General features: G+C 39.8%; 3 protein-coding genes across 10 annotated transcripts in view; all 3 read left to right on the top strand.

Moving 5' to 3' along the window:
• Positions 1-3,632, top strand: part of LOC113163493 (nebulin-like) — a 50,133-nt gene extending 46,501 nt beyond the window's left edge. For 6 of the 7 annotated variants that reach the window (XM_026362182.1, XM_026362184.1, XM_026362183.1 and 3 more), the window contains 8 exons: positions 657-767; positions 886-1,002; positions 1,090-1,200; positions 1,324-1,428; positions 1,512-1,616; positions 1,704-1,808; positions 2,067-2,159; positions 3,133-3,632. In XM_026362182.1, coding sequence (XP_026217967.1) covers positions 657-767; positions 886-1,002; positions 1,090-1,200; positions 1,324-1,428; positions 1,512-1,616; positions 1,704-1,808; positions 2,067-2,159; positions 3,133-3,471 — 1,086 coding nt within the window. In that variant the 3' untranslated portion in view covers positions 3,472-3,632. The remainder of the gene's footprint in view (positions 1-656; positions 768-885; positions 1,003-1,089; positions 1,201-1,323; positions 1,429-1,511; positions 1,617-1,703; positions 1,809-2,066; positions 2,160-3,132) is intronic. The other variant, XM_026362181.1, reaches the window with a different exon arrangement.
• The window catches only part of LOC113163580 (LIM zinc-binding domain-containing Nebulette), a 77,487-nt gene extending 69,627 nt beyond the window's left edge, over positions 1-7,860 (top strand). The window contains exons 5-8 of one of the 2 annotated variants that reach the window (XM_033326816.1): positions 4,195-4,372; positions 4,863-4,955; positions 6,350-6,477; positions 6,809-7,860. In XM_033326816.1, the coding sequence (XP_033182707.1) occupies positions 4,195-4,372; positions 4,863-4,955; positions 6,350-6,477; positions 6,809-6,985 (576 nt within the window). In that variant the 3' untranslated portion in view covers positions 6,986-7,860. The remainder of the gene's footprint in view (positions 1-4,194; positions 4,373-4,862; positions 4,956-6,349; positions 6,478-6,808) is intronic. The other variant, XM_026362333.1, reaches the window with a different exon arrangement.
• A 1,575-nt stretch (positions 7,861-9,435) lies between these two features.
• On the top strand, positions 9,436-17,711 carry ssr1 (signal sequence receptor, alpha). The gene is made up of 9 exons (XM_026362329.1): positions 9,436-9,760; positions 11,068-11,201; positions 12,341-12,434; positions 12,524-12,627; positions 12,753-12,911; positions 13,381-13,457; positions 13,537-13,615; positions 13,809-13,902; positions 15,364-17,711. Exons 1-9 carry the CDS (start codon positions 9,691-9,693, stop codon positions 15,429-15,431), a joined length of 879 nt encoding a protein of 292 aa, XP_026218114.1. The 5' UTR covers positions 9,436-9,690; the 3' UTR covers positions 15,432-17,711.
• The last annotated feature ends 6,220 nt before the right edge of the window (positions 17,712-23,931 follow it).

Raw genomic sequence — 23,931 nt, 5'->3', positions numbered from 1 at the left:
TTGATTTCTGTTTGCCTGCATCTCCTTTGTTAACAGCAGTTTTTGATCTGCAGCTGGAATCATGCAGAGAATAATCAACAATGGAATAAGCCTGGTGTTACTTTATGTTTTTCGTTTGTTAGTTTTAATATTTATATATATTATATATTATACTATCGAAGACATAAATCTTTTAAAGCTTCTCACAGATATAAAGTCTCAGTAATCTCCCAAAGAGGTCAAAAGGTTTAAAGATGCCAGGCGGAGGTTTTAAAGCAGATAACAGGGATCAGGTTGGTTCAGAGTTCTTTCCCAAGCTGGTAAAAAGCAGTAGAAAACCTGCCAATACACTAGTGTATGTACTGGGGAGGTGATTGGGGAATGGGCTGCAGGTTAGGTAGCTTTGGGTGAGTCAATGGGCAAAATCTGGACAGGTATGCAGGTGGACTAGGCAAAGGGAAGGCGACAGGGACATCTGGTGGCTGGAGGGGAAGTGACAGGCGGCAAAAAAACAGGACAGAACTGGGACAGTTTTATCAAACAAACAAGGGAATGGTTTCTTAGGGGGAGGCTTTTCTAAACATACTGAAGGGTCTAAGGACAGACTGTAAAACCCATGTAGATAATGTGTATATTGAGACAAAGTTGAACCAGTTTCTTTTGTCTCTCTCTCTCAGAGGGAGTATCGGAGGGACTATGAGGAGCAGATGAAGGGCAAAGCATTGGTGGATGTAGACCAGACACCTGGATACCTGACGGCTCGCCATGCTAGTAGTCTGTTGAGTGAGGTAAGATAATAATAAATAAGAATATGACTTATTAGACTTATACTTCTATTAACCATAACAAACTTTATGTATATGTTGCTCACCCATTTATTTCCTCCCTCCTCATCTATCTCTGCAGAAGGAGTACAGGAAGGACCTGGAGCAGGAGGTGAAAGGACGGGGCTTATCTGGGGTTGGGCTGGAGGAAACCCCTGAGCTGCTGAGGGTTAAAAAAGCCAATCAGATACTGAACCAGGTAAAACACACGCCTGTAACTCACAGGTGATGTGACTCTAAGCTGATTGCTAATGTGTGCTGTTTGGTCTTTGTCTGCCGTCTGCAGAAGGAGTATCGTAAAGATTTGGAGAGGGAGATTGTGGGTAAAGGCATGGAGCTGACCGCTGACGTCCTGGAGATACAGAGAGCCAAGAGAGCCTCAGAGATCCAGAGCCAGGTGACTATGACTGTGTTTATGTTTCCTTTAGCTTTAAATTGTTCTGTTTTGATGTGTGGCAGCATGACGACCTGCAGACTGATGAACTGATGGAGTGTGTGGTTTTCTATGTATGTAACACAGAGGTCCTACAAGCAGATGGAGCAGCTCCGAGAAAACTCATACGGGACGCTTACCGACACTCCTGAGCTGCTGCACGCCTCCTACCTCAAAGACGTCTACAGCCAGGTCTTTTTGTAATATTAAAAGTACAGAATAAACCATGTAAGAAAACTTCATTTTGACCAGCCAGCTTCTCTTTGTCTCTGTAGAAGAAGTATAAGGACGAGGCAGAGCGTCTGAAGGGAAGCTACAGTCTGGTGTCAGAAACCCCAGAGATGGAGAGAGTCAAAGCCAACCAGAGACACATCAGCTCTGTGAGCCACTCTTATTTTATAACCCAGTTAAAATGACCTGAGTCTCCCTTCAATGCTCACGACCTCTCGCTCTCTGTTGCTCTCCAGCTGCGTTACTGCTGGGATTCCAAGCTGATGCGAGGCCTGATGTCCTCGGTTACAGAGACGCCTGAGATTGTACTTGCCAGAGAGAACGCCAGGAAGATCAGCGATGTATGTTTTCGTGCACATAATTTATTCACACTTAATTATATGTCATTAGGTAGGACCTTTACAACAAGAAGTAAAGATAAATGACCACAAACTATTGATAAAAATAAAATGTTTATATATTTTGGTGTATGGAGAGTTATGGTATGGAGTTTTCTCTTTCAGTGAGTCTACTGAAAAATTAGCTGTACGGTTGCCAACTTCCTGTTCTAACTAAAAAAACATGTAAGCTGCTGGTTGCTCTGTGTTGATCTTCTTCAGGTTAAATACAGAGAGGAGGTGGGCAGCGGCACTGCCGTCATGGAAACACCAGAGATGGAGCGAGTCCGACGCAACCAAGAGAACATTAGCTCAGTGAGGACCCACGCGCACACCCACGTGCACACACGCACACACACACACAAATACAGAGAGAGTAAAATGAGAGCATAATAATGAGGGCGTTGGTGAGGTCAGTCTGGGTTAGTGTCTGTGGATGTTGGATTAGTGGGAGGCCAAAGTTTTGTAGACCCAGAAATGGTTCAGTGCATGAATACAACTGTGTTGTTGTGTGAGTGTGTGTGTGTGTGTGTGTGTGTGTGTGTGTGTGTGTGTGTTTGTTTTGGAGTGTCATTAGCAGAATGTGCAAAACAATCATTCATTCACAGACCTCCACACACAAATCAGCTCTGGTGTCATGGTGACCAGGTCAGGTCACTGTTGGCAGCATTTCCACCAATCAGTCTAATGAGTGTGTGTGTGTGTGTGTTGTATGTTGTGTGTTAACCTATCATCACATTTTTTCCCCAGACATCCTAAAAGTTGATGTTGGAAATTCTAATTCAAAAGCAAGCTCAAATATTAAAAATAATAACAATGCATTAACAACTAAAGGAAAGATCAGTTTTTAAAAAACAGAGACAGTGAAGTTCACATGAGAAATTCAGCATAATGCACAAATTCCATCAGGACAATGGTCACACTCTGCTGATTCAAGTATATTCCAAAATACCTGTTTCTTTCAGCCATTCATAAAAATAGGAGGTTGTTACTAACTTCCTGTAGATTTTTCACAATAAAAGCCTTTATATTTAAATAATAATGCATAATAAATTATTGCATTTCATTTTGCACTTTACCTGTAAACTTAGAGGAAGAGGAATTCATTTCATGAGTAACACTCTGTCACTGTGTGACCTGCTCAGAGCTGGTGTTTAGAGCTGGTGGTCCAACATATAATCTGCCGTCCTACAGCAGGATTATTTGACTCTATGATAAGCTAATTTAATATCACTGACCTCCCAAACACTACAATTACAGTGTAATTTTCTGTCTGTTTTCCTACTAGGTCAAGTACAAACAGACTGCAGTGAAGGCCACCAGTGTTGGAGTGACTCCAGAACTGGAGAGAGTTCGACAAAACCAGGAGAACATCAGCTCGGCAAGACACACACACACAAAAACACAGATATTTTTATTTCTCAGGTTAATATCGTGTGTGAAATTATGTGTGTGTGCGTGTAAACAGGTGAAGTACCAGCGTGGGCTGCAGGAGATTAGGGGCCGCAGCTGCACTGAGCTGGACACACCCGAGTACAGGCGTGTCAGGAGGACACAGGACTCGGTCTCTATGGTAGTGGCCTGGTTGCAGTGGCTCCCTGCTGGGCTGTGGAAGGAGCTAACCTGAGTGACGTGGCACCGTGGGTGGGACTGCGACACTCGGACTAACACCCACTACCAGGCAGCATGAAGGACAGAGCAGTGTGTGTGTGCATGCGTGTGTGTGTGTGTGTGTTTACTAGAGGTACCAGATCCGACTCTGGAGATCTCCAGCCTGATTCACCTGCAGGTTTGAGTCCACCTCAGTTTGGTGTTTCGGCCCATATTTAGTAAACACAAAACAAAATCTTACTTGTTTTACACCTTCATTTGTTTTTTCATAACTTTACCTAGTAGTTATGTTTTATAGTGTTTAGTTTACATTTTTACAGTTTATATAGTATTTATAGTACTAAATACTGTGTATACCTTTATTTCACTAAATATGTGTATATCCAGCTTTTAGTGGTGAATGGATAGTGTTTGAACTAAAGTACAGTACTACTGTAAAGTCTGTAAGCTTTTTAAAATTGCCTGATCTGTTTAGATGAGAAAGTCATGAGTGTGAGAGTGTGTGTACAGGTGTGTGTGTGTGTGTGTGTGTGTGTGTGTGTGCTATTAATAAATATTTTTTAAACATTGCCTCTGTGTGTTTTATTTTGCTTACTGACCAAATGCACCCTGACGTGTGTGTGTTATGATTTCAACAAATAGTGCATATTACTGTGCATCTCAGTGATACTGACACTGTGTGTTTGTGTTTGTGTTTATACTTATGTTACTTATGTTTTTATTTTTTCCCCTTCAACAGGCCAAGTACCACGAGGATTTTGAGCGGGCGCGTGGCCGGGGTTGCACGCCAGGATTGGATGATCCCAGCATGGAGCGCTACCAGAGAGCCAATCAGATGATGGGAGAGGCGGGCTACAACAAAGGGATGCACCCCCAGGGGATGGAGATGGACAGACGACCAGGAGGCATCATCGTAGGTCAGTGACATACAGTAGCACTCTAACCATACGTGTGTGTATGTATGTAAACACTTATAACTCTTTTATTCTGCAATAGGTGGTGCTGAGCAGCATCAATGGCACATTAACAGCATAGAAAATTACATCAGAAAATATGAAGGCCTCTTAGAAAAATACAGATTTCTAATTGTTAAAGTAGGGAATGTTTAAGTACCATCAGATGATCAGCTGTTTATGTTTCAGCAGAACAGAAATCTTACTTCTGTGGAGGAGAACTGTTTTCTCACTTTCTCACTTACTTACTTCTGATGTGTAATCTTTACTGGTTTCAGACCAAGTCAACAGAACCAGGCTCCAGTTTACGTCTTTATTGTTTGTCTGTTTTCTTTGGTGATTGTCTGCGGGTCTCAAATGAAAAATCGACATACTTCAGTTTTAGTTGTGTTTTTCTATTGCAAACAAACTGCAGCCTGTGTTTTTCCAAATTACTTTTCCCTCCTCTCTGAAGACCTGAAAGTGTGGAGGACTGACCCCGGCTCCATCTTTGATTTTGACCCTCTGGAGGACAACATCCAGTCCAAGAGCCTCCGCAGGATGTCTGGTACTTCACCTGACTTTAACATAAGAAGCCTGTCTGAAGCTGCTGGAGGCCCCTTATAATTCCTGTTTTAAATCTCCCTTTTATTTTGACGTTTTTGCCTTTTTTTGTCAACAAATGTCAAAGAGTAAAATCATCCATTAACAGATCACACCTATTTAATCTTTTGACATAATGAGATTTGATCAGAAAAATGTCACAGAGAACACAAGAACAATTCAAACCACTTTATTAGTGCTGCTGAGGCAGTTTGTTTGGGGCAGTAATCAGTTCCTTGTAGAAGCTAATTTCACTTAGATAACTTATATAAGAAGTTGCGAATTTGACTTAAGTAAAAATTGTGACATAAAAGTCAAAATTATGAGAAATAAAGAAGAGAAATAGATTTATGTTTTTTCTTTTCTAGTGGTAGAAATAGGCTTCCATACAGTTCCTGGGGGTTTAGAAGTCTTAAAAATGTGTATATTATATTATATCACACAGAGACATAAACATTTGTATTTTGCCAGTGTATATAAAGAGTAAGCCGAACTGGTCACTGAGGTCACTGAGAAAAAGGCTCTGCTCTCTGTCAGTCAGGGAGTCCACAATCAATAACACAAGCTGGTGAAAACAGATTCAAATCACTGGACAGACTTTCAGTTAAAAGCCGAGGCCGCGTCTTATTGAATGAACATCAGTGCAGGAGAGCACGTGCCTCAGCAGGTTCACACAACCATCAGATTTTAAAACTGAATATAAAATAAATCAGCTAAAAATATGCACTCAAAACTAAATGTATACATGTTTAACTTTCATACATACACTTCCAATTTTCCATGAGGCACAGTGTAACTTTCTTTACAAAAATTCTGACTCTGTCTCTCGTTTGCTCGCTCTCTTCTTGTTCCTGTCTGTGTTGGCTCTGATGGGATCTCTGTCTTCCCCTGGTGTTGGCCACCTGTTAGAGCGGGCCGACCGCAGGCTAAGCAGGCAGCACTCCCAGCAGTCCCTCAGCCACAGCCAGGCTCAGTCTGTCAGTTCGCTGACCTCTGACCTCTGGGACCGCAGTAGCAACGAAACTCCTGGTATCTTGACCCCTTTCATCTTTAACACACAAACACAGACAGCAGGCAGAAGGCACAAACGCACACTTACTTGCCTGTGTGAAGTGTTTTCGTGTGTTTGTTTCCATGTTTTTTCTTCGGTGTCTGATCCACAAATAAATTGAACTAACTCACAGTTTGCTTACAGGTTTGTGTGTGAAGAGCACCGTGTGTTTGAATCACATCATTCTTTGAAGAATTAAAAACCACAGTGAGCTCTGCAGGTGTCAAACTATCAAACAGATGCAGGAAAAGAGTTTTCAACCTGACCCACTCTCTCTCTCTCTCTCTCTCTCTCTTTCTGTCGCCCAGCTCCCGTCCTCCCTGGAGCGTACCATCAGGGCATCCAGCAGCAGCAGCAGCAGTATCACGGCTACATGCACCAAACTAGCATGTCATCTGTCAGATCTGTCACCTCACCACCGCACTCAGGCACCATGGTACATTCCTGCTCACAACACATTTCATGCAGCCTTCTTTTCCTAAATTTACAGCACATGACCAGTATTTTAGGATGCAGTTACCTACATTGGTCAGCTTCTTATTGGACCATTCAGGTCCCTGTCACTTCTTTTAATTGACTGCAAAGTATAAAGAACCAGAAAGCCAGAACAGCTAAAGATCTGCACACTGGCTCACACAGGACAGTCGGCAATAACTCTTTCTACTAATGTGTTAGAAATATCAGAAATATCTGACACTAATAGAAGCTTATGGGCTGTAAGAACACTGGTCTAACCTCATTAACTGTTGCGTCCTGTCGTCCTGCAGCGTGTTTACCGCGCGCTGTACGACTACGCAGCTCAGGACCACGACGAGGTTTCGTTCAGGGATGGCGACGTCATCATCAACGCTCAGCACATCGACGAGGGCTGGATGTATGGCACCGTGCAGAGAACCGGCAAGTCCGGCATGCTGCCAGCAAATTATGTGGAGAGTTGCAACTAGAGGATGGTTAGAGGGAGAGAGAGGAGGGAGAGAGTTAAGACAATAAAATCCACCCTCACTGTTACAAAATCAGCAGTTGGTGATGTTCTGTGAATTTTAGAAAATAATTAACAGATTATTTTTAGACTTTAGATGAAAGTCTGAGGTCAAAAAGTCTGGACTCTGTTTAAAGCACCACAGGAGCAGGAACTAGAACAGAAGGTGTGGCCGACCTGCTGTAATACACTGAACATCACGGACTGTTAATACGAGGTGACAGAAGAAGTGAGGGTGGAGGTTTCTTACGTAAAGGAGGGAAAGAGAAAGCGAGTGGAGAGATAAATCTAGCATGCTGTTGATAAGTTATGTCAAATAGTTGAAGTAGAAGAAGGTGGCTGCATGAAGAAAGACGGTGTGAAAGATTCTGAACATCTGTGTAGACATAGATCTTCAGCATAAATACCAGAGGGAGAACAGATGGAGGGAGGTTTATTAACTGTTTCACTGCCCAAACTCAAACGCTTTCAGCAACTCAAGCTGAATACTACTAAAACAGTTTTGATATTTGAGTGTGATTGTAATGTTTGGTAGAGAGAGGAAGGCAGGACGATATTCTGTGTTTAACTTGTGAACAAATCCCAAACCAACAATTAATTATTTTGTGTTTCAATGACCGACAGAGCTCCAGCTCCCTCCTGTTGTTCTGTAAATGTGCAGCGATTAGTATTACTTTAGCATTTTTATCTAAAAAACTGTTAAAAATGTATAAATTAGCTAAACTATTACAGTAGGTACCATGTTCCTCTATGACAATGAACACAAACTGTTTATTTGGACTTACACAGCCCCTGTTCACTATACTGCTACAAACACAGTAGAAACTAAACATGGATTATTGCGCTGCTGAAAAAAGTCCCTAGTGAATTCACTGTTTCCTTGTGTTTCTTTGATAAAAACTACAGTGAGCAACTGAAATCTTGACACAAACCAAGAGGCTTGGAGCTAAGAGTCTCATCTGCTCATTTGATTTGTTGTGAAAAAGAAAACTACAGAATATCACCAGAGTATCTTTAAGAGCAGACAAGAGCAGAGGTGCAGAGGAATGAGTAAAGAAAAGAAAAACTGACTTCTAGCATGAAGAGATGAGAAAATAAGCTTAAATACAAGATGATGAGTAGGAAAACTGGCATTTCATGGGAAAGATCTCACCAAAAAGAAGAAGGGGACAGAGGGAGCAGTGGGTGAAATAAAGAGAATAACAAATAACTAGGAAATTGAAGTCTCAAATTTAACGGTTTATTTATCCTCGGTTTGAATTAATGTTCAGGTGAGTGTAGTTTCGTTTTGATGTTTGATTTAATCTCAGAGAAGACAGAAAGGTCACAGCTTCAGTTTTAAACAGCAGCACTAACCTCTGTGTTTGTGAAGGACTTAACTAACACACTGTGTCTTTCTGTTTCTTGTATCAAATGATTTCTTTTATATTTTTAAATATAAAAAAAAAAAAGATGTTTTCACGTCATGTGCTGTCCGGATAATTTAACCGTCTCCTCCACAGACAGTAACAGTCGATGTGGACTGAAATCTGAACAGACTGTATGAGTACGTCAGACTATTTTGATACATGGGTCCTGTTTTGGAAAGATATATTTTACTCTTTTACTTGTATGTATCCAGTAAGTCGTGTTTTGGGGTTTTGTTGTCTTGCTGTGTGGATTGCATCCTGGTCATGTACGAAATAAAAACTTCACTCAGCCATGATTTGTCATTTTAGCTGGAGAGCGGTTTGATTTTATAAATACTAGATGCAATAGAATATGATTTAATGAGTATTCATACGTTACTTGTGTTGATTTTGGAAGAGCACTTGGTGTCATTTTATAAGTCCTGATATTTTCTTGAATTGAGGATTTTTGGCTTCTAATGTCACCAGTGTAAAGTTTTTGATTTAGTCAGTATGTCTTCACAGATTATACTAAAGTTATTTACATATTATTTTAAATTGTATATCACTCAATCTCAGTTATGTTTTTCTCATATTGTAATTGCAGTGTGTTAGATGTGGGAGAAATAATAAAAAAAAAAGATTTGTCAACAGAAATGTGATTCTTTTATCCAAAGTCTAAAGGTTTTATCTTTTTTTTAATCATTTTGCTAAGCTGTTATTAATCTGTAGTTTATGTAAAAGCTCAATATGTGAACAGTCGATCAGTCGGCTCCAGTCCTTTATTTTGAATGTCCAGGAACTGTATATTTGGATCTGCGGCTTTTATCAAATGTTAGTGGGCCAAATGTCAGTTTTAGAGTAAAACAGGCAGAGATCGTTATTTGTGGAAATATGGTCATTTGAATGTCAGTCACCAAAAAAGATTTCATATTTTTAATCTGCTTTTACGATCATCAAGCACTTCCGGTGTTGTGAAATTCTGCTTCTTTAAGGTGTTTTCACCTTAACGCACCCTCAGACCAATCTCTAACCGCAACCAGTCGTCTTCAACCTCAACCAGATCTCAGTCACATCACAACGTGTTATCTCTACGACGCCTGAGCTTAATTTTAACAAAAGGCTGAGGACAGCGCTGGGAGAGACTCATTTCGAAGAGTAACAAACTATTCCGCAACACCTACCTCTCAGCGTCTTTTGCGCATGCGTCCTAGTAATTGTAACGGAAGCCACTCGGCGCTCACAGCCCACTGAATGAGGACGCTCTGATTCCGACTTCAAAATGATGAAATTCCTTCCTAAACTGTTGCTTCTATTACTGTTAGCCTTTCCGGCTACTATCCTCATCAAAGGTAAGCTTGTGCTGTGGCCTCTCACGGTGATAGATTTAAGGAATGTGTTTAAATAGCTAGCAAGCGTTCACATGCTAGTGTTAGCTACTCGGCTAACTAGCCAGTTAGCTGCTTTGAAAAAAGGGGAAGGCCGTTCTGCACATGACATGTGCTAACTCAAAGTGTATTAAAAGAAGGATTTCTTCACGAAGTCAGGGTTTTATGACATTTTTGGTTTGCGGTATATGTTTGCCGACTGTTTAAATGCAGTCACGTATGATATAAGTTAGAATTAGCTTCTTGTATGCAGCTTATCCCCCTGCTTAGACTGACGTGTCCTTACACTCTGCTTATTAGCTGGGAAGCTAACTGGCTCAATCAACACCAGCAGCTTTGTGGACGTTTAACAAATTTTAGCTTGTTTTGATGAAATCTAACCTCTCAAGTAACTGTGTATTATATAGTTATTCTAATACAATTAGTAGGTGTCACTAAATCTACTGTGTGAAGCAACATTACTCTGCATACAACAGCTAACTGGAAGTAGCAGTAGACTGGATTGATATTGATATGTCTGTAGTAAGCGTCTTTCCCAATACTTCATTTATTTTGACGTAAGAAAATGTGTTAGTGGAGCAGGTTGAAGGAACAAAACGTTTTAGTTTATTGTAGAACATTAATTGTTATGGGACAAAAATATAATTACAGAAAGTTTGTCTCATTAAGAGATGTGTAAATGCTTGATCATTTAAACCATGAAATAGGTGATTTTAGCTTTAGCTAGGTTATGTCTCAGTTATTGTTGATTAGTCTGGTGGTGTTTTACCATTATATAACAATATTAAATGATGACTGGTCCAGAGTAATGCACTGTGTGTAACTGTTTTGTTTGAGATCAGAGCAAATGTTCATACAATGTATGAATGTCTGCCTGAATGTCCTGTCAAGAAATTACACACAACAAAAAGACTAGACTAGACACTAGGGTCTGCTCATTAGCATTGCAATGACCAAATCCAGGCTTTGTTTATGAATAAATAACATTTTGTACAGATACACATGCAGTTATTTACCAAGACAAAAGGCTGGAGATTGTTTTACTTCATCCAATAACAAGTAAATGTTATTTATACAGCATACATGCTGTACACTTGTGAATGACTGATAACATGATCTCTGTTTGGTTTACCAGATGTTGTAGTTGCAACAGGGACTTGATGTTGCAAAAAGCCTGACCCCAAAAATGTTGCAGTGTTTGGTTTAGTAAATTAAATAGATATGTTTTGTAAAATGGTTGTTTTATTCATTTGTCTTTTCTCACCCATCAGGGCCATCAGTGAGTGCCCAGGATCTGACAGAGGATGAGGAGGCCGAGGCTGTGGATGAAGATGTTGTGGAAGATGTGACAGCAGAAGATGAGGACGATGAGGCAGAAGTAGAAGATGATGACAATGCAGAACTGGTGAGTGATTACACCAGGGTTAAAAATGTCACCAAATAATCCATACTATGATGGTATGGAAGGTTGGTTAAAAATATGGTTCATAGCTTTTCAGACTAGCTTTTAGCTGCCATAACTACAAAAGGTCTATTTTATTATCTGTTTAAATTAAATTAAGCAGGGTTGTAATTTTCTTTTATTAATCTGCAGATTATTTACTTGGTTAACAAGTTAGTATCGAAATAGTTTAGGAGACAGTCAAAAGTTCCCCAAATATCCGGCTGACTTATTTAAATTAGAGATACACTGATACATTGCAGTTTTCTTGGCTCAATATTAAAAAACATTTTCCGTCTTTCTCTAAATTAAACAAATCTCAAAATAGAATTGCTCCAGGTTACTGGACAAACCCTTGAGTAAAAAAGGAAGCACCGTATTTGCACTTATTCATGCTTAAATAGGTGCAACAGACATTTTCGTTGTCTGTGCTTTTTGCAGTGCGTTTTGTATTTGGTTGTCTTGTCTCTTCTTGCGTTTCTTTTCTAAATGTTGCACCTATGTCATCAGGTTGGTGAAGCTCTTTTCTTAAGCTGGTTGTGTTTTGTCTATTTGCATGTGTTCTCTCAGGGCAACCGTACTTTGTGGCTTCATAGTAAAGAACCAACAACATGTTTGATCAGTTACTGCAATACATATTCAATGAACTGTCATAGAAGAACAGAAAAAACTGCAAATATTCACGTGCGAAGCTAGAACCTGTGAAAATTGTGCTGAAGCACTTAATTATCAAAATTGTTGCTGTTGAGTTTATTGACTCTGTTAATTGTGACTTTTTCACTTGTCACCTGCATCACAGAACTACTGTAACTATAGTACTACAATATATCTTTAGTTAATTTACCCCACACACACCTGTTAGTTTTATTATTTGCATGTTGGGTTTGGAAACGATCATCAAACAACTGTTTTCTGCTTCTTAAATATATCTGGTGTGTTTTTCTGCTTTGATCCATAACTGGATTCCTGGGATTTAATCTGTTGGTCAGACAAAACTTGATACCTGAAGGTATCACCTTAAACTGCAAACGTAAATGCAGGTATGAACGTAAAGCTTGTTTGGATACTGAGGGGAAACTAAAACTGTTTGTGTCTATGTCCAGACGGAAGAGAAAGAAGACGAAGAAGAAGCACTGGTTGGAGAGGTGAAGGCTTCGCCAAACGCTGACACCACCATCCTGTTCGTCAAAGGAGAAGGTAACTGTTTGTTTTCTGGCCTTTGTTTGTGATGTTTTCTGATTCAGTGTAATTTCTACATCTTTGATCGATGTCCTTCGTTCTTCCAGACTTCCCAGCCAACAACATTGTCAAGTTCCTGCTTGGCTTCACCAACAAAGGGCCAGAGAACTTTATTGTGGAGTCTCTGGACGCCTCGTTCCGTTACCCACAGGTAAATGTTAGGTTGAGGACTACAGCTATCGTGAAGTTTGAAGGTTCAGGGCTGTATCTCTAGTTCTAACCACCGAAGCAGTTCTGTGCAACTGTCTCTGACGTGTCAATGTTTGTCTTTACCAGGATTACCAGTTCTACATCCAGAACTTCACTGCCCTCCAGCTCGGTACCGTGGTTCCTCCCAGCAAGCAGGCAACCTTCGAGTACTCCTTCATCCCTGCAGAGCCCATGGGAGGTCGGCCGTTCGGTCTCGTCATCAACCTCAACTACAAGGACAGCAGTGTAAGAACGGGCGTTGGTCTCTTACTGGTGTTGTTCTCAGAACTGCAGACTGAATAGTGATGAATGCTCTCTGCTGCCTGAATGTCAGAGACCATACTTGCTGAGCAGATAACCCTTTGTGTGCGTGCGTGTGTGTGTGAATGCATCGTTAAGTAAACACCCATTCTTGTTCTTTTGCAGTCTGAACATTGCTGCTAACATAAAAAATTACCCTCTGACTGACAAAGTCATTACACTCTGACTCTCATCACAACTTTGTTCAAAATGATCTTAGATTATTTTTGTGCATTTAAACTTTTATCAGCTCCTGTGATTCATCAGCAACAGGCTCCTTTTGTTTGCTTTGTCCTCATAGTGTCCTGCATATTGACCTTTGACAGTGACTTTTCCTTCTTCCGTTACCTTTAACATCCTTTCCTTGTTTCCTTTGCTTTCCCTCTCACCTCCTTCTTTCTCTTCTTCTGAGCAGGGGAACATTTTCCAGGATGCCGTTTTTAACCAGACAGTCACCATCACTGAGAAAGAGGACGGACTGGACGGAGAGACGTAAGTCTTTCCATCACTTAATTTGTTGGTTAGTTTTTTATTATTTTTCTTTTGCTCATCATTTTCTCTTGTTTGTCAGGATCTTCATGTACGTCTTCCTGTCAGGCCTCGGGCTGCTTGTCGTTGTCGGCCTTCACCAGCTGCTGGAGTCCAGGAAGGTGTAGTACTGGTTTATTATTTGATCACGTTTTAAACTCTGCGGTGATTGTTTTCAAATTTGCTTAAAAACACTTTTACATGTGAGGGTTTGGTCGTTTTCTATTTTTCAAAGTGAATCTAAACATGGAGTTGGACTTTGTGTGAAAAGCAAACTTGCCAGGTTTCTTAATCAATATCTATGATTATGTGCAGAGGAGACGTCCAGCTCCAAAGGTGGAAATGGGAACTTCGAGCCACAATGATGTCGACCTGAGCTGGATTCCTCAGGAGACACTGAACCAGATCAGTATGTATTCTCCCCATGCTGCACTCGCACCTTTCACAGCGGCTCTACCTGCTTTGTGTGTGCACTGTATGTCCAACCAGTCACCTTCTCACATACTTGTAGTGAATACAGGACGGTCCTTACCATCAGCAGGTGGTGTCACTTACAATGCAGATCAATGCTCAGAGATTTAAAAGTAGTTGCGTTAAGATAGAAGAAGTAGATTTTCTGCCAAATATTTCTTGCATAAAGAGATTTTACTGATGAAACAGTCTTGTCCCTTTTTAAAGAAAACGAAAAGTAATGAATTGGTCCAGATGTCCTCTCACATGTCTTCCAGTGTTTGTTTTCCTCACAGAATCAGCTGTTGGTTATGTGCAGGTGTCTGTGTTCTCTTCCTGCCTCGCCTGTCTCTGAATGAACTTTAACCTTCACTGTGCATGAGGATCACTCACTCTTTTCTTTTCCCCCTTCTGCTTCCTCGCTGTCACACTTTTCCTGCGCCTTCAGTGCAGAGTCGCAGAGGTGAGGCCTGCTTCACGTCGTGTTGGTGTGTGTGTGTCTGAAATGTTGTGTATGTATGCTGGTTAAATTCATGTTGCTGGAGACATGAAAACTGTCCAGTAACTAAATATTTTCTGTATTAATCTTGAAAAAAACTTTTAACTTCAGTGTGAGAAGAAGCAATCGGAGCCTCTCTCCCTGAAATGACTACAAACTAAAGTTACAGCTTTCATTTAGAGGATTTTAGCTCCTGCACCGTTGTTTTTTTCATATTTATCTGATTCTTCTCATAATTCTGAGTGTTTTTTTTTTTTTTTCTCCTCTCTTTTGTTGCATGTGTGATGTTGTAGACATGTCACTACAAATACTTTGGCTTGTCAAAGCATGTTGTTGCATTTCTGTAGCTGAGCTATTTACAAGGTACAAGTACATCCTCACTTACTGCCATGGTTTGATGGAAACTCAGCTGACGTTAAAGAAATTTGTTCCAATTTTCCCGTAGTGAAAGTGAGTCATGTATCTGTTGTGAAACAGTAATCGTTGTTGAGCTCCAGCCACACCAGAAGCAACACGTTGCCTTTTGTTCAGCTGCTAATTCAATGAAGAGTTACTGAAGAACGTGTAAGCTTGTTACCTGTCAGTCAGGATAATGGATTTTTGGTGTTGGTATTTGGTTAAAGTATCTGAAAACAGTACAATATGTCTGCTGGTCTTTTGTTCTGTACATTAACAAGCAACAACATACATCTTTAAGATTTGCTTCCTTATAGATATTTGTGTCCAACAAACAGAGAGCAAGATCGTTAATGCTTGTTAAGAGACATTGCTTCTGTTTCTGTTCTGCAGTTTCTTGTTGCCTGTCAGGAAAAAGACAGATACAGTTATACCTGCATGAAATAACCATCGTTTGACTATGAGAAACTGTGTTCGCCTCTGTGTTTAAAGAGAAGTCACTCAGCTTTACTCTTTCCTCTCCAGACAAGGCATCTCCAAGAAGATCTCCTCGCAAGAGGAACCAGAAACGCTCGGCCGGCTCAGACGAGTGACGGGTTCCTGACACCTCAGCGACAAACCTTCACCCACCCGTCTACGTTAGAAGAAGAGGAGGAGGAGGAGGAGTGAGGGCCACATGAAGCGCTCTGCCCTATCTACTGAGAAACTTTAATCAGTGCCAAGCACAGCAATGGCTGGCTGTCTACTTTCAGCTTAAGAACTGTTGAATATAAACACACACACACACACAGTCCCTTTTTGTTTACTGATTACCGTTTTCTAAAGCTGTCACAAAGAGGAGAGGAGTTAAAAGGATCACAGAGAAACGTGTGTTGGGTTATAACATTAGGACTTTTTTCTAAAGGTTGTTGGTTTTCTTCAGAGATTCATCTTGTTTGTTCAAACCTGAGTAAGGTAACTTGCTTATTATTATCATCATTACTTATCATTGTCATCATTGTTGTTAACTCCCACGCTGGTGCAGGGCTGAAACATTTAGCGTTCAATAAAATCTCATCCGTAACAGTTTTTATAATCGATTAGTTTCAGGAAGAGACACCAACATCTTCGGTTTTCAGAAGTAGAAATTGAAGATTTATATATATATAGCGTCGACATACATGATGAACACGCTGTATTTTCAGGTTGATGATGAAATGAGTGGTTTGATGCAGCTCTACTCTGCTGTGTAACAGAGGCACATTAACTGTAACAGATGCAGTTTTGTTTTTTGCCCGATGTAGTTTTGCATTCATAGATTCTGTGTGCACACTTTTTGTTGGGTCTGTTTGTTCTACTGCAGCTGCCCCATTTCTCTTTATCTGTCCTTTGCTAATTTCACTGCACAGATCCTGCTCTGACTTTCAGGACATCACACTTTCACACACTCCCAATGCTCAATTCAGAAAGTCTGCGAGGGCTCAGTGCCATCCTTCAGTTAAACTGTAGCAGATCTCTTGCAGACCTTTAATGCAGGTGCACAATACTGCAGACTGTTAGAGGAACAAACATGTCATTCACAGTTGGCATTTTGGAATTGGGGATAAAGTGTGATGCTATATTAACTTTTTACAATATAATACTTGTAAATTAAACTTAATTTAAGCTTGTAAGAGCATACACACTGAATGAAATTGATTGATTGGTCTGCAAGGCAACAATTATCAAAGTCCGATTTATTTAGCTTATTTCGGTTCTAAGTAATGGTTGAAGTTCAAGTGATTATTACATTTTATCACATGCACATGAATTGAGTCATTCTAACTTGTTAAATGTGAACATTTGCAGGTTTGTTTCCTGTGTCCTCTGCAGTTAAGTTTTTGATAAAACAATTTGAAGATGTAAAATTAATTTCTTATGTTCTGACATTTTAATAGCTTAGGTAATGCTACTGGTTTTAAGAGATATTAAAATGAATGCACTGACGTTTAAAAAGAAGCCTCACAGTTAATAACCATTTGAATTTTATATTAACACTTCAGTCTAATGCGCTCACAGAGTCACTCGAAGTTTTGAAAGCTCAGATTTGTGGATGTGGAATAAGTGAAGGACAGAGCGGACAGACATGTAACTTTAGAGTCCAGTGAAGTCCAGAACATGTCTCATCACCTGGACACACCCTGTGATGGTTGGTTAATACGTGACGACCCCGGGTCGTCATAAACGAGCTGAACGGTTCAAGTTTCTCTCTCTAAACCCTCGACATGTGCCTGTGGTTGTTTTTTTGTTTTTGTTTTTTAACTTCTGTCTGTACATTAGTTTACTTCTGGTTTATGTCCTCAAGGAGCTTGTTCAAAATCAGAAGCATAATTTACCAAATGAGAAATTTGAGTCTTTTTGTTTTCGGTTGTGTTGTAAAAAATGTTGAACTGGCTGAAGCACTGGTGTAAATACTGGCTGATGGATGCAGACGTGAGAGCAAAACTACCAAGCTAATTTATTTGAGTGACCGATTGGGGCTTATGGGGAGGGCGGTGTTGTTTTTCTTTATCTTCACCACTAGGGGGTGTTGCTGACTCACTCCGCAGGGCTTGAATGTTGGGTTTACAGCTCCTGTGTCGCAGGGTCAAGTTATTTCCAATAAAGCTGTGTGGTTTGGCAAGTGGCTGATCTCAGAGTGTAGATGTGACCTGTGGCTGCACGTTGGACCTTTTCAATTTACTGCAAAGTCCAACAAAGAGCAGGGAACACTCCGCTGAGGCTTGTTGATACCACTCTACCATCCACAGAGTTAGTTTTTCTAAAATCATAGGGGCCATCATTCATTCACTCAAACATGCTTTTACTTTTGTTTGCTTTTAAATGTGCAGGAAAATAAAGTTTGATTTGCTGTAGATTTGCTCTTTTTATTCTTAAGGATTGATCATTGAAAAAAAAAATGCTGTATAGAATTTAGGAAGTGTCATTTGGCAGTTAATGGAAACATGTTTAAAAATCAGTTTCAAGCAAAACTTTTAAACCTTTAAATTAAAACTAATGGGTAACTCATCACAGCTGCTTGTTTTGCAATCTGATGAAGTGAACGTTGGAACGTAGACAGACTGGTAAAACGAAAGTCTCTTTCAAGTGTATCTGACTTACAGCTGATTTTGTGTTGGTCCACCTGTCAATCTCAGCCTCTGTTACCTTGTGAAAGAGGCACTAAGATACTTGACCTTCTCTTGGGAAGCAATCCAGCATTTTTGCTCCTTCTTGAGATTCTGTGAAAATGTCAACCAACTGGAAAAGTGTTTGTTCTTGTTCCGCCATAGAAAGTGACACAGCTTTAACTCAGGTCATACAAGGACCAGGTTCTCATACAGTATGCTCCCACAAGACCCCCGGAGGTCTACAGTCATGGTTTATAGAGCATCTCAACATTCAGCTGTGTCTCATATGATAAATCCTGTAGCCGAGTCAACTCTAGTGGCTGAATGAAGGGCTGAGAGATTAAAAGCAGTTACAAGCTACAATGCAAAGTAAGTTACACACAAAAAGTATGTTCCTGGCTATTTACAAAAAAACTGAACACACGTTCTTGTGACGTATTTCTAGAGGCTTCTTGGTTTAGTAAAAGTTATAAAAAAAATTTTTAAAAGCACTTTAATAGTCTTATTCAGGAAGTAGTTTGATATTGATTAATTATGTTGTCATAGAATGAGCATCATGTTTCAGGCAGGTCACATTCCAATTAGTTTAGTTTCCACAGGTGGAAAAATGGGTAGAAGAGAAAACGTGAACGTCAAACCTGCTACATTGAAACCACAAAAATACACAATACCATATATCAACTGATATTTACTTTAAAATATTTTCTTCCAATACATTTGCTCACGTCAATCAGCAAATAGAAAACTGTGCCTTTGATTTATGGGTATTTTGCAGGTGGTCTACTTGGAAACACTTTGTGATTGATAAGATATTCAAACATATAGCAGATGTAGCCGTGTTTAAGTGAGAGTTGCATGTCTGCCATGGAGAGTTTGAAGGGTGACCACCATTTAATGTGTGTAATGAATTTACTAATCTAATTTTGAAGAGGACACTTGTTCCTCAGAGTGAGTGAATCAGAATCTAAACCTACTTTAGTTGCGTTACCTTGCGTCACAGGTGCAGAGACTCTCTCATGGCAGGTAGGCTGTTGCGTGGCTCTTTTCTTGTGATTGGCTCCAGATAAGCTCGTAGCTCACCCAACAACTCCAGACTTGAATCGCTACACAAACGATAGTATTGTATTATTTTTTTCTGCAGTCATTGCAAACGTAATAACACATAAAGGTATGTTTCTGTCTTTTAATTTCTGCTACGCCTCTTTATGCCTACAATGAAGCAGCCACCTTTGCACAAGCAGGGTGCATCTGACCTTTTATACAGACGTAATCACATCAACGTATTAACATTTCCTACTCCATGTGCTCTGCACATAAATGCCTCACTCTGAATATTTATGAAAAGGTGCAAAATCCACAGCATGTGCAAATTTGCACAACACTGTCCTGAGTACAGCCTTTAGTAGATCAGTATGTGTAGTGGTGTTGTTCTTTTAGCAGTAGATGTCAAGTTTACACTTTTAATAGATGCAAATCAAGTAAATCAGGTCAAGTTATTATGTCAGAAATAGAATTTGTGATTTGGAATTAAACTTCAAACATCAAATGTGATGTATTCATTGTAGTTGCTGCACTTCATCCTCTAGACACATAAATATCAGGGTAAATGATCCAGAGGCTTCAACAAACAGATTCAGTTGTGTAAAAAGCATCTGTGCTGTTTGCACTTCAAATGAACCACGATGATGATTATGAACGGGCCGACACTGATCCTCTAACTTAACATTAAAACAACGTGCTCCTGCTGCTTCACAGGTACGTTTCTAAAAACATCTTGTCCACGTTCATCACTTTATGAAAACATTAACAATGACACTGACATTGTTCTTATCTCCTTTATATGCATCACTCAAGTGTGAAGAGAGACATAACAAATAGTTTGACCCATTACTTCCTCTTCTTTTGTTCTCACAGGGCAAGAGAGGTTAATGGAAACTTCACCTTCAATGTAAGCGTTCTTAGTTATTTTACTGACACAGATTGTGCAGCAGTTTATCAATGGTGGAAGAGTCTGTTTTCCAGTCACACTGAAATTCTTCCTTCAGCAGGTGTTCAGAGGGGAGTGGCATCGGGTCAAAATTCATCTGGCATACGTTCAAAAAGCTGACGTAGCAGAGCCAGTTTTTAATGAGGCTGTGACACTTGTGATTTCACTTTGCAATGCCCAAGGTGAAGCAGAGGTCCAAACTACAACACAAGGTAAGACACTCAGGCTTCTGTTGTTCAGATGTGTACTTATTGTGATCCAGGTCACTCTCAGAAAAGGGTGAATGCTTGGTTTTAAGTTGGTATCAAAGCTGGAAAGTCTGAAGTTATATTCTAGGATAAATGTGAATACATTTTCCCGATACTGAAATTATGATATCAAAATAAAGCAGATAGACCTATGGATGTATATTTACTTTTTACCTTACTCTGTTACTAAATGCAACAGAACTAAAAATCACAGCTGCTGAGGGAGTGTGAATATCAGACCTGCGAGTGCCAACGTCAAAAACATGGACAGATAATGAGACACCAGGGCAATGACAGGTAAAAGCCCCCCCTGACACATCTCTCCTATATGCTGTCACGTCCTGATGAGAGTAAACCAGAAACATAATGTTTGTTTCATGTCAAAATACTTTCCAGGAGACAGGAGATCATTACATCGAACACCATAAAGCTGTGTTTAAGCAAACTGCCATAGTAGGGGCCCGGTCATGTCTGTACTCCATGTACTACAACTTGTCGTTCTTTGCGTGCACATTTAGGTCTGTAAGAGCCATGAGATGTTTTTGTAGGGGAAACTTATTTGTGCATTAGAAGCGATGGTTGAACACTGTCAATGATTAAACAAGGAAATGTTTTATCATCTTTTTTTTTTATGAGATGGAATGTGGACGGCAGCAGTACAATGGAGGCATTAGTTTTTTTTCTAGCAGTGTGCAACTAAAAGGAATTACTCAAAGTACTCTGAGCATTTAAACTTTGTAAACTTTAACAGAAGAAACATATGAAGATAATGTAATAGTGCAGCGCTGCTTGACATGTGAGGATGTGCGGTTTCTTCCATTTCAGCTGAAAACTTCTTTAAAGGTGTCACAGGAGTCTGGGTGGCCTCCGTCATTGGTCCCAGTTTAATACGGTCACACAGTATTTGAGGAAGATGTACATCTCTGCCAAATTCCTTCCATGTCTTAAAAACATCTAGAATAATGTGCAAGTCTCCTAACGCCCCCTGTAAATGTGTTTTTTAAGCAGGTGCTTTCTAGAGTTTCAGGCTCTGAGGGAGAAAAGCAGGCGTGGGAAAATCAAACTGAACTTTTGTTTGTATTGAAATTTCAGCCTCACTGAATTCTGAACCAGCTGAAGGCGTCAGCATTTCCGTTAAAGCCTGTAACTCCAGAGTTTGTGTGTTGTCTAAATTTACAAGTACAAAGAAACATGTTCTCAGAGCCATGTAAAATGAAACTTGAACTTCTCCAGACTGGCTCTGCACGCTCACTGCACTTGGTCAATGTGACCTAATGTGGCAGGTTTACATCTATGACATCATCCTGAGAGGAAATAAATATCTTTGAATCTATTTTTAACCGCCAGGGTTCAAGGTCCAGTACAGTAGCAAAAACAAATATATCCACACCCTTAAATGCAGCGGCATGTCCAGGGAATTAATAAATGATCAGTTATTATTATTTGAATTTATTTTATTTTGAAGGCAGAAATTCTTCTACATAGATTCACTTTAGTGTTTATACGTAAACTGCATTCCCAATATAATCCAATATATTTAATCACAAATTAACTGAAAACCAGGAAACATCAGCTTCAGTGCATTTTGCTAATGCTACTCACATACGTATAAACATCATTTTAAATCCAGAACGTGCTCATCATGTATTCAGTATTTTCACTATGTGGTTTTAGTGCTTTCACCAAACTGAGCGACATTAAAACTTCAGCACTGAACCACATTTCTGTTTGTGTTTGTGTTGTGACTCATGCAGGTGGTTTGTTGGTGTGAGACTCAAAATGATGCTCTGTGCTGCCTACGAAGAGGCCTCCCCCTGCCCCCCACCCACGCTGGGCCTCAGTCAAATCCGCCTGCCTGGAGAGTAAGACCAGATTCAAGATTCACAGTTCACACAGACCTGAACCTTTACACCTATACAGCTAATCAACCTGTGCATTACAGCTGATGTTACAGGTCGTTTCTATGATTTAAAGCATTTTACAGTTTGAGAACTGACAGGAGCCACTTGTTTGTGTTTTTCAGTGACAAGAAACAGAACAAGAGCCCGGTGTTTCCCGTTGCCATTTACCAGCTGATGAAACAGAATCAAAACCATGAGCTGATTAATTTCAACATGATCCTGGAGCCTTCTGTCAAAAAGTAAAATCACTTCTACTACTAAGACATAGTTAACGTATAAGGACACAATACACATAGCTGGTTCCCTATAGATTTAAACAGAAACAATCAGGTGCAGTAATCAGTGTCGGTCAATTGTGATGGTGTATGTAGAGAAATTATGAATTGTTCCTGTCTAAATATATAAAAACCTAAAAAAATTGACAAATACATCATAATAGAACTTTTGTGAAAGTACTGAAGATATAACACATGTCGATCTTCAAATGTAATTTCAGATTTGCCTGCAGGAGGACGAGCAGTTATGGGCTCCATCTAAATTTCTAGATTCCTCCTCTCAGTAAGTTCCCCTCACATTGTCTGTATCACAGCAGGTTGTGTTGTTCTTCGGTCACGTGGAAGTGATGGAACTGTTCTCCACAGGTGGTGAGAAGTGAGTAGAGAGTGGATGAAGAGCGGTCACTGGGCGTGAAACCTGGGATTTACTGTGAGCTGATGACAACAAATGTTTAATCTGATTCTGTTCTTACAAGTAAAATGAGACAATGAAAGTGAAAGTTGGTGGTCTCACCTGGTTGAAAATGAGATGCAGCTTCTTATGGCTGTGAAAATATTCCTGTTGTCTTCAAGAAACAGAACACTTAGTAGGAGACAGGGATAGTTTTGCTCTGTTGAATGGATTTGTTGACAATAAGACAAATATTCAGTAGATTCATCCTTCAGAGGAGGAGTTCTTTCCATGCCGTTACACTAACGAAGCATTACGTCACACTAGTATCAGACGTGTTTCTAGATGTGAAATATACATGTTTAACCTAAATGTTGCTGAATTAACAGTTTCAAACACTTTGAAACACTAATGTTGTTCGTGTCTTGTGTGTTTATTTTGGAAACTACCACTAGGTGGCGCCAAAGTCAGAAATCGACATTGATCCTGCACCCAAATGTAAATATTTAATTATCATATATTTACCGTTATTTACTGGAGCTGCTGGTGCCACGTTTTAAGTTTGAGCCACTGTTTCTGAGAAACTCAACACGTCCCTGCGTTACACACATGAAGGTTTAAACTAACTTCATTAATTAACCTTCAGTTCAATATGAATTAATTAATACCAGATCACTCTAAAGTATTTTATCTGACCACGTTAAAAAATCTTTTATTCTCTGAGCTATTATCTGATAAACTGTGATCTAAATTTTGTGGAGGCTCTTACTGCTGATCTCACTTGTTTTTATCCGTTTTCTTTTTCTATTCTTCTCAGTGTCAGTAACACATCTGTAGTTGTATCTGTTAAAATCGAGCCATGAAATCACAGCAATGCTTACTGTTACATTTAGGGTTATGTCTGTGTCTCCCGCTGCATTAACTCACTTATATGAATAAATCTTTAGAAAATTAAAAGACATTTTTCTTTTTAAAACTGTCTCATCACTGATATTATCGTCACTGTATTAATGCTGTGTTCACACTAATATTTTACTTTTTTCCAGTTTTGAAAATGTTTTGTGTCTTTGTGTTTGTGAATTGTTGTTGTCATTATTAGTGTATATTAGTTTATTGCAGAACAATGGTGAATATGAAATAGTCCTGTGTGACTTAACTTCAGA

Source organism: Anabas testudineus, chromosome 2 (genome assembly GCF_900324465.2).
Source record: "Anabas testudineus chromosome 2, fAnaTes1.2, whole genome shotgun sequence".
Taxonomy (NCBI): Eukaryota; Metazoa; Chordata; class Actinopteri; order Anabantiformes; family Anabantidae; genus Anabas; species Anabas testudineus.
Note: the sequence above shows the minus strand (reverse complement) of the source record. Positions and strands in the feature narration are given on the sequence as shown.